The 11,244-nt window shown below is 31.4% G+C and overlaps 2 protein-coding genes across 2 annotated transcripts; both read left to right on the forward strand.

Moving 5' to 3' along the window:
- The first annotated feature begins 2,280 nt into the window (after positions 1-2,280).
- Positions 2,281-4,520, forward strand: LOC123669707 (protein asteroid-like). Its single transcript, XM_045603298.1, has one exon. It carries the CDS (start codon positions 2,288-2,290, stop codon positions 4,394-4,396), a length of 2,109 nt encoding a protein of 702 aa, XP_045459254.1. The 5' UTR covers positions 2,281-2,287; the 3' UTR covers positions 4,397-4,520.
- A 4,531-nt stretch (positions 4,521-9,051) lies between these two features.
- On the forward strand, positions 9,052-11,244 carry LOC123669306 (protein asteroid-like). The gene has a single exon (XM_045602917.1). It carries the CDS (start codon positions 9,052-9,054, stop codon positions 11,230-11,232), a length of 2,181 nt encoding a protein of 726 aa, XP_045458873.1. The 3' UTR covers positions 11,233-11,244.

The following is an 11,244-nucleotide window of genomic DNA, read 5'->3' on the forward strand; positions in this document are numbered from 1 at the left end:
ATATCTCCTTTCCAACAAAAAAAGAATTATCAAAATCAGTTATCAGTTATCAAAACAGCAAAGTAAGTATAATGACAGTTCAGCGGTAATTTAAATTTTATCATAAAAAAGTAAAATAATGATGAACTTCACCGCAAGCAATAATTTTTATAGGTTTATATTATAAACGATGATAGTCTTTTTATAAAATTTTGATTGACTTTTTTGTCAGGAATAAAAATAAAAAAACGTTTTTTTTTTTTAAATTTATTCACCGAAGAGAATAGTTTTATTTAAAACTCCCAAATATAAATTAATTAAAACAAACAGTCTAAAATTATCTTCAAGGTCAGAAAAAGTACTATTTAATTTAATTTTTTTCAAGCATATTCATATTTAATATATGTTCATGTGGTATGTGGGTGTGTTTATGTATTAAATGAACTAAAAAATAGCAGTCAACAGGGATTCCAATATACATCATTGGCTTTTTTATGATTAAGTGCTAAGTATTCTGCATACATTTCATTTTTTAACATCTTCATTTATCCATGTAATGCTCGTACTGGATTCAGACACCTTTGATGGAGTAGCTGTAAGTCAGGAAGAATCTTGTTGCAAAAGATTTTCTTTATATAAAGATTTTTCACCATCCACGAAGTTGATCCTTTTCTTTATATTATTAGCACCAGACGTAGGTGGCTTTTTTGGCAAAAGCATAAATTCATTTACAATGGAGAAGTATAACTATACAAAACAGCAGTATTGAGAAGAGAAATAGCTGTATCTCTTGTTAGGGACTTAGTTTGCACTCTCTTGCTTCTGGTACGCAGTTTTATTTATCAAATGACACTGGACTGATTTTTCTACTATTACAACAAGTTCTATTAACATACTTTTCTCACATTTTTAGGATACTTAATTCTGAAATAAAAAACTATTAATTAATTTATAAATTATTTAGAAATTATATGATATTACTCTCTTAGTTAATTGGAATAAAACTCTAGAAGCGTAGAAATAATTTCAGTATGCTGTAGAGACTAAGTTTCCATACTTTTTGTACAAGTTTCGATTGCAGTAGCAGTAGGCTCATCATTGTTTATTATAGGTTGTTGAATATCTTAACTTTTCTATCTGTAACAAACAAACAAGTTTGTCAGGACCTTTAAGTGTAATACTGTTTGAAATCATAAGTCTGTAGTTACAATTTGTAATTAATATTATGGAAAACAGCAGAAATATTGTACTAATGAATTGCACAAGACATTCTGTTAAAAACATTAGTGGTATTATAACCTCAAATCAATACAAATTATTTACATTCAGAATGTAATAAATTATTAAAAATATATAAATATTATGTTTACTTACATCGAAAAGGTCTTCACAAGAGAAAATATTTGTACTATTCGCTATGTAATAATCCCCCCGAGAAAGTTGCAACCACTTTCGGCGCACTTTGACATTCTTTGGAACACTTACGAATAGTTTTTATGGAGTATTTATCGACGTATTCGTACATTTTGGAACTGCACACCATTTGTAACTTATTTTTTTACATAAATCACTGTTATAATAACACTTTCTTTTTTTGTTTGCAACAAATGTATGTAGATGACAGGTGCCACAGATCAGACTACAGGCAAGTGACGTCACCGACCCCGTTGCAGCGCCATATTGTCAAAATAGCGTATTGGCGAGAAATTTAAATGTTGTACTTTTCGTTTGATATTTTTCAGCAAATATGTACAAGAATTAAAAAAAAAACAAGCTATTACTGGGTTGTTTAATATCTACTTAATAAGTTAAAATGACCTATACCTTGACAGAGGGGAACGCCTGTAAATGGCTACTCCCCTCCGTGTTGCTCTTTGTAGCCAAGTCAAAGTCAAACATCACAGAGTATAGTAATACTTACAGAAAGTCAAACATAAAATAAGCCAATTAGACTTGGTTTCGGCCTTACTTTACCAGTCATCGAATCAGAAGATAAATAAAGTTACTTCAGACTTGGCTCCGGCCTTTTGATATATCAGTACGAAACGAAACTTACAAATTCAAACTAGGCTGTATGGATTATAGTCCTTTGCCTTTCCCTATTGGGGATAAATTTTCAAACAACAACAATATAAGCCAATTATATAGCGAAACAAAACAAACAATTATAAAGTCATTAATTCTAAATTCATTCAACAATTAACAATACGAGCCAGTATCAATGGAGATTAAATACACATTACACAGTCAAGAGTTTTTAAAATGTTTAATTTAGTCTAGTGTCTAGAAAAGAGAGTGGACATTAAAAATGGGTGTTCGTGGTTTAACTTCGTACGTGAATAGCAATCAAGACGTGCTTATGAAAAGCTTTTATTTACACAACACTAATCTCATTATTGACGGTTACAGTTTATGCGCTAAAATAAACATATCAATGTGTGGCTTTCCAGCATTTGGTGGTAATTACGACAAATTCGCTTCGTCTACAAGGACTTTTTTCAAAAACTTACGCAAATGTAATGTTACTCCGCATGTTATTTTTGATGGTTGTCACGAGACAAAAAAATTGCATACAGTGTTTAGACGTTTACTAGATAAGTTAAATGAAGTAGCTCATATGCATCCTGCGATGCAGAGTTTTAAAAGATTTTTTCCTTTTTTACTAAGAGATGTCTTCAGAAAAGTTTTAAGTGATATGGAAATAAATTACACAATATGTAAGTTTGAAGCCGATAAAGTTATAGCATCATTAGCAAGACATATGAACTGTCCAGTGTTGAGCTACGACTCGGATTTTTTTATATACAATGTAATATACATACCTTTGTGTACATTACAATTTAAACCAAAATTATTAGACGAAAACGGTACGGAAGTGTTTGCTATGCAATGCAAAATTTATAAAGTACAGTATTTATGTGATCACTTTAGAGGTTTTGATGAAAAGAATCTACCGCTACTTGCAACATTACTTGGTAATGATTATGTGGATAAAAGAATTTTTGTAAACGTCTTTTCTCATCTGAAATTGTGTGAAAGAGAAGCAAGGAAAAGTCAAGAAAAAATACTTATACACACTTTGTTTAATTGGTTACAAAATGAAACACTAGGTTCGGCCATCGCAAAGATTTTAAGAAGGTTTAGGAAAGATCAAAGGCATGAAGCTTTTGCTATCATTAAAAGTAATTATGAACAGTATAATTGCGATGTTCAGGTATTAAAGTATTTTGATATTATTGAACTTGATTCTCTTTCTGAAACAAGTCCTATAAAGCCTAATATGGAGATGGAAGTTGTAAGTGATAGTACTAATTTTTCAGTTAATTTTGGTTATGATGAGGAATGGTTATGGCAGGGTGATGAAGCTATTACTTATCACAAATTTGAATCAATTCCTGCTTGGTTTGCAGAGAAAATTTACTGTGAGAAAATACCCCCTGTTTACCTAAATCTTTACGCACATCATTTACAAATTTGTAATCCACAGGCAGAGGATTTTACAGAAAGGGATAGTTTCCTATGCTCTTTATCCATAGTTAGGTTGGCATTTGATATTCTAACTGATTTCTCTTATGACTACTGTTACTATGTTTCTAGAGCAAAGGAGGGTTATAAAAGAATAAAAATAAGTAAACAGTATTCAATTCCGAGACCATTTGATGTATCTTTTAAAGAAATGAATGATGAACAATTGAAATTATGCTTTAAATATTTTCTACACTTCAAACTTTCAAATTTAGATTTGCCATTGATTGAGATGCTACCATCAAATTTTCAGCTCTTTATGATATCTATGCTTTGGTGGATAGCTAGCTGCAGTGTTCCTGAAGCCCATGTTCACTCTTTGATTATGTCATATATAACATTAGAGGTCATTGATGAAAAAACTGGAACAGCTCGAGGGCATAACCGTTTCAACAAAAGACATGCTGAAAAACTTGAAGAAATTAGAAAGAACAAAATTTCATATGAAGCTGCAGAAAATGAACTATTTCTAAATAACAATAAAGTACAACATGATGACTGCCTCATTGCTGCAAGTGCGATTTTAAAACTTTTTGAAATTGATGACTCTATACAGAAAAACCCTAAAAGTTATGACATTAAGAGAATACATTCTTTTGCCCAGTTTCAGTGTGTTCTACATCAAATGAATTCTTTAAACACGCTATGTTCTAAACCATTTGAATCAACAATTTTTTCCAAATGTTACAACGGAATATTGATATATAATATAGCCTTAAAGTTGCAAAAATATCCAGATCCTTTAAGTTTTTTTGATGAATACATAAAGGATGCAACAACAGTTTTACTGTTTTATAAAAGTATTTATTCTATTTATAAGAAGTTGGTAACAATAATGCGTTTGTCAACAGTGCAATGGTCTAACATGAAAAGAAAAACCAGGTGGGATTAGACATGTGAAAAAACTTTAAAGGCTGTATACATCCAATTAGCCGATCAATCTACTGTCTTTTTTTTGTCAATATGACATTTTTTATACAAGCTTTAATAATGAGAATAAACACAAAAAAAGGATTTACCAACTTTCTTTCTATTTTTGTTTATATTATTGTAATAATGGTTTTCTATTGTATGTTAAAGAAATTAATGCTGGCTTCACATTAATCATAATTAATTTATAAATGACTCATTAATATCATCAGTATTCTAAAAAGATAACCATCATTATAATAATGACTACCACCATTATATTAATGACTATATCATTATAATATTCTAAAATGATAACTCAACATAGGTACATTTCGGTGATAAATTTTCATTTGTATATAAGATGTGAAAAGCTATGCAAAATATGTGTATTGAAAGTACAAATATAGTAATATCTATCAAGCATTTAGGATGAGAAGAGATAAAAGACTGATGTAACATATGCCGACCTTGTAGTTGTAAGAATAATTTTAAAGCTCATTGCAAACCAAAACAGTCATTAATTTATTAAAATACGGAGGTGTTGACATTTTTACATGTTTGTATACATTTTTTTTTTATATTTACCTAATACTTGCTTATTAAATCATAAATAGTAAGTTAACATTGTAAAAACATTGTAAAAATGAATAAGAACAATATTAATTACTGTTAATGTATGTTCATATTCATAGATTATATTAAAATAACTATTAGCAATAAATGTGTATACAATAAAAATTATATTTTATAAGTAACTGCCAGTATCATAATATTATTTAATGTATTTTTGTATACTAGTAGATGTGCGATTTGTGTTCCTATTTCTATAAAGGATTTCTATAACTTGATACAATCGTAACGGTTTTTTTTAATGTAGGTTAATAAAAACGATCTGGTGAGAGTATTTTACGTAGGATTATTTAATCACAACGGAATATTATAGTTACAAAAAAAGTACAAAGATTAAAAAATGATAGGTAAGTCCTTTCAATTTTATTATAGATTGTCAATTATTGTTTTAGTAGTAGTAGTTAGTATGTGTAAAATTGATTAAATTATGTAGGTATATCTTTAAGCCCGAAAGAGAACTATATTTTGTTCAGATATATTGTTCACAGGTTTAGTAAAAAGGGATTGAATAATAATGTACATTTTATTGTGCAAGAGATTGTGTCTGATGTATTAATATATTTTTTTTTTAATCAAAATTTGGTTTATTTATTTACTTATTAATTATTATTTTTTATTTAAGTACTTTAATATAATTTAGTTCCTTTTAACTTTTATTAATCCTTTAGTTCTTGGTTAACTATTCCATATTTGTTTTTAAATAAATACTTTTCTTTTTAACCGACTTCCAAAAAAGGAGGAGGTTCTCAATTCGACTATATATATATATTTTTTTTATGTATGTTACATCAGAACTTTTGACCGGGTGGACCGATTTCGACAATTTTTTTTTAATGGAAAGGTGGTGTGTGTCAATTGGTCCCATTTAAATTTATTTGAGATCTAAACCACCAACAATCACTTTCAACAATCTAACAACTAGGTACTTTTCGAGTTATATCTAATAATGCGTTACGTTTACTTGACGCTTTTTTCGTCGACCCACGTTGTATTATACCGCATAACTTTCTACTGGATATACCGATTTGGATAATTATTTTTTTGTTAGAAAGGGGATATCTTTAGTTTAGTACCATGATAAGGAAACCAGGATCTGATGATGGGATCCCAGAGAAATCGAGGGAAACTCGAAAATCGCAATAACTTTTTACTGGGTGTTTCGATTTTGATAATTTTTAATTTAATGAAAAGTTGATGTTCATCATGTCGTCACATTTAAATTTTATCGAGATCTGATAACTACTTTTTGAGTAATCTTTGATAACACGTAGTTACTTGACTATTTTTTCATCGATCTACGTTGTATTACTTGCCGATGTAATTGAAGTCGGTTTTTTTTTCGTTTGCGAGCAAATACAATTATAAACTATTAAAAACTAATGTAGGTATGTCATAAGTCATAACAATACTTAATTTTAATATTTATTTAGTGATTGCCAGATGCGGCTCGTCTTAAGGAGTGCTGGTGCGGTGCACTCCTACTCCAAATATAAATACCCATGTAATTTTAAATCCTATATTTCTTTATATTGAATAATATACTATTTATTATACTACTATTTATTAATGAACGGTCTTACTTATAAACGTTTCTTAATTTTTAATCAATTGCTTAGCAACGGATTAGCAAAAACCTCACTTATAAACACTATTTAGCGTTAAGAAGTCGTTAAGTAGTGTTTAAATAGCCGTCAAAATTTAAACACTGCCGAGGCATAGTTTAACTCCTGCTAAGCGGCAAGATGGCGGATTTCACATAAATCAGCTGTTATATTGTGACGTTTGATCTACTTACTTGCGTGTGTTTGTTAGAAAAAAAAATTATCATTCTTTGTTTGTTTCTTAACTAAGTAACAGCTAATCAACGTTTATAAGTAAACAAAAGTTAAACATGGATTTGTAGCTTAAGAGCGGTTTAACTAAGCGGTGGCTAAGTATTGCTTAGCGAGATTTTTATAAGTAAGACCGTAAATGTTTATCCTATATACTATTTATTTATATAATTATATATTATTAGATTTTAGGATCCACTATGTTTTTAATTTTTGTTTTGCCTTCTGATGACCCTACTCTGTTTTGTTTTAAAATTTCCTCAACCACAAGGTTGTCTGGAAGAAATCGTTTACCTGTTCTGTTTCTGTTTCCGCAAGTGCGGAAGTTCCGCACGCTTTTCAACATTCGTTTCTGCTTCTGTTTCCGCAACTTTTATAACGGAGATGTAAACGGAAGTTTACGACGGTGTAGAGTTGAAATTTTCGCATGCACGGCGCGAGGCGATTACCTTTAAATGAAGATCCTCTTGTGTGGTGGAAATTAAATTCACACAAATACCGTAATCTTTTGCCATTAGTGCGCCAATATATGTCGGTACCCCTCAGCAGCGTCGCTAGTGAGCAATTATTTAGTGGAGCTGGTCTTATATACGAAGAACATCGAAACAGATGGTTAGGTGCAAAAGCGGCCAAATTACTTTTTATAAAATATAACTTACCACTACTAAATTTTGAATATTAAAATAATTTTAAGTTGCAATATTTTTTTCTATTGTAGATTTCTAATATGTCTATTTCTTATCTAGGCTTGATGTGTATTTAGTACTTAATAAAGAAATATATTTTTAAATTTATTACATTTTTTTCATATTATTTACACTTTCGTTTCTGCATCCGTTTCCGTTTCCGTTTCTGCTAAAATTTACTTTTAACATCTGTTTCCGTTTCTGGTTCCGTTAAGACACTTCCGTTGCATCACTAATCTGGAGCACCGATCACGCGCGAGGTTGCAGGTCCGGCCGTGCGGTGTGCGGCGTGCGGGGTGTGCCAAGTACCGCGGGGATAATTTGCCTCAAACTATGCGCTGTTGCTGTTCATAAATATACAAACAAACGTGTCAGCTTCTAGCAGTTTTTCTTTTAAATAAGTAATAATAATAATAATTTGTGCGCGATATTTTGTGTTAAAAATGGAACAGTACAGTGTATCTTTTATTAAAAATTGTGAAAAGACTCAAAATGAGCCTCGAACTGAAATCGTACTTACTACTTACTCAAAAATGTGGTATGAAAACTAAATCTTTTACGCGTGTTTTTAAATCTGAACAACATTTTAAAACCCTTTGGTTGTGTGGATGTAAATGAAGTTATAAATGAATTTGTTTTCCCTGTGTGGTCTTTGTAGCTGGCGCCTGGGGCGCCTGGGGCGCCTGGCGCGTTCCACTAATGGTCCACTAAGGTAAAAAAACGCCGCGGGCGTTGTACTTGTAGGCGAATTTTATAAGAGGAACGCATATTTGGGCACTGTCAGGTGTCAGCTGTGTGCTCGCATATGACGGCATGGTGAATACATAGAGCTGCGGGGGTTATGAGTGAATATTTCGCGAGGACTGGAGTAAAACTTAATTCAACATGGATTCCCGGGAATTAATCGTTCCGTTTTTGCAGAATGGAATGAGAGATAACATTAACAATTTGACATTGACAGTTGTTTTTTAAAATTCCCGCCACGTTTTGATGAAAGCCAACTTTGACCCACCTATATTTTGTGGGCGATGTGGTTACGAACAGTAACGTCATCTATGACTTCAAGCGATCGCCGCACCGACCATGAGCCTTAGGTGGAACGATAGAATGAGCTTTCTGGGCGTTGCGAACGCACTGTGGAACGCCTCTTTCCGTCGCCTCGCCGTCTTTGACCTACTCTCAAGAAGCATAAATCCTACTCTATGTCTTTGATTTGTTGACATTGAAATCTAACCTAAAATAATCAGAAGAACAATAAAGTTACTTCAGACTTGGCTACGGCCTTTTGATATATCAGAATGAAACTTACAAATTCAGACTAGGCTGTATGGATTATAGTCCTTTGCCTTTCCCTATTGGGGATAAATTTTAAAACAACAACTAACCTAAAATAAATAAATCTTAATATAACAGCGAATTAAAATGTTAAATATAATACTAACTGATTAAGAAAAAAATCAAAGTAGAACAGTGTTTCGGTATTGAAAATGGGTGTTCGTGGTTTAACTACGTACGTAAATAACAATCAAGATGTGTTTATGAAAAGACATTATTTACACGACACAAATCTTGTTATAGACGGTCACAGTTTGTGCGCTCAGTTATACAGATTGATGAATAGCTTTTCAGCATTCGGTGGAGATTACGACAAATTCGCTTCTTCTACAAGAACATTCTTTAAAAACTTACGCAAATGCAATGTTACTCCGTATGTTATTTTCGACGGTTGTCACGAAACAAAAAAATTAAGAACTGTTTTTAATCGTTTGAAATCAAAATTAAGCAGTACGTCTCGACTGGATCCTGTGACACAGGACAGCTTACAAATTTTCCCCTTTCTACTCAGAGATGTCTTGAGAGAAGTGTTAAGTGACCTGCAAGTAAATTACACAATTTGTGAGTTTGAAGCTGATGACGATATAGCGTCATTAGCAAGACATATGAACTGTCCAGTGTTGAGCTACGACTCGGATTTTTTTATATACAATGTGTTATATATACCTTTTAATACATTAGACTTAAAACCAAAACCACTAGAAGAAAATGGTATAAAGTTGCATGCGATGGAGTGCAAAATTTTCAAGGTTCAGTATCTATGTGAGCATTTTGGTGGCCTCAATGAGGAACTACTACCTCTACTAGCAACGTTACTTGGTAATGACTATGTAGAGAAAAAAGTATTTCGAAAGTTCTTTTCCCAGTTGAAATTGTGTAAAAGTAAGAAAAAGAAAAATGAACAGCAAAGGAGCATACATACTCTGTTTAATTGGTTACAAAATGAAACACTCGATTCAGCCATTGCAAAGATCATAGGAAGACTCAAGAAACACCAAAAGGATAAGGTTTTTGCTACTATTAAAAAAAGTGTTGAAGGCTACAACAACAATAATTGTCAGTCATTAAAATATTTCAATATACCGGAATACAATACTGCTTTTAAAAAAAGTCTTGAAATGCCTACTGTTGAGGAGGAAAATAATAATTCTGACGATGATACTACTGATGTGTCAGTGAATTCTGATGAAGATGACGAAGATTCACAGGATGATGACGAAACAATCTTTGAAGAACAATTCGAACTAATTCCTACATGGTTTGCTGAGAAAATTCGTTGCAATAAAATACCTTGTGTCTACCTAAATCTTTATGCTCATCACTTACACTTTTGTAATCCACAGCCTGAAGATTTTACAGATAAAGATTGTTTTCTTGGCGTTTTGCCCATATTAAGATATGCATTTGATATTCTAACTGATTTCGCTCATGAGAACTGTTTGTATGTTTGCAGAGAAAATTGTTGTTATAAAAGATTAAAAGTCGGTAGAGAATATTCAATACCAAGATATATAGAAGTATCTTTCAAAGAAATGAATGATGAGCAATTGAAATCATGTTTTACACATTTTCTTGATCTGAAACTTCCAAATTTGGACATGTCATTGATAGAAGTGTTACCATCAAATTTTCAGCTCTTTATGGTATCTTTGCTTTGGTGGATATCGACCTGCAATGTACCTGATGCCCACGTTCACTCTTTGATTATGTCATACATAACATTAGAGGTCATCGATGAAAAAACTGGAACAGCTCGAGGGCATTACCTTTTCAACAATAGATACGCTAAAAAACTTGAGGAAATAAAGAAAAACAAATCTTCATACATAGTTGATGAAGATAAACTATTTCTTAATAAAAATAAAGTACAATATGACGACTGCCTCATTGCAGCAAGTGTAATTTTAAAACTTTTTGAAATTGATGACTCTATACGGAAAAGGCCTAAAAGTTATGACATTAAGAAAATACATTCATTTGCCCAGTTTCAGTGTGTTCTACATCAAATGAATTCCTTAAACAGCCTATGTTCTACACCATTTGAAACAACAACTTATTCTAAATGTTACAATGGCATATTGATTTATAATATAGCCTTGAAGTTGGAAAAACATGCAGATCCTTTAAGTTTTTTTAATGATTACATAAAAGGTGCTACTACTGTATTATTGTTTTATAAAAGTATATGTACGGTTTATAAGAAGTTGTTAGATCAAATGAATTTGTCAACAGTGCAATGGTCTAAAAAGAAACGAAGGAGCAGGGGTAAAAAGGATTTAAATAATGATATAAATTTTATTGTTAAAGGTTTTGAATCTGATGTTATAATATAATATTTACATGAA

The sequence above is a fragment of the Melitaea cinxia genome, chromosome 3, assembly GCF_905220565.1.
Source record: "Melitaea cinxia chromosome 3, ilMelCinx1.1, whole genome shotgun sequence".
NCBI lineage: Eukaryota > Metazoa > Arthropoda > Insecta > Lepidoptera > Nymphalidae > Melitaea > Melitaea cinxia.

Excerpts from the sequence above, each read along its gene's own strand:
- LOC123669707 (XM_045603298.1), top strand. The coding sequence starts at position 2,288 with ATGGGTGTTCGTGGTTTAACTTCGTACGTGAATAGCAATCAAGACGTG.
- LOC123669306 (XM_045602917.1), top strand. The coding sequence starts at position 9,052 with ATGGGTGTTCGTGGTTTAACTACGTACGTAAATAACAATCAAGATGTG.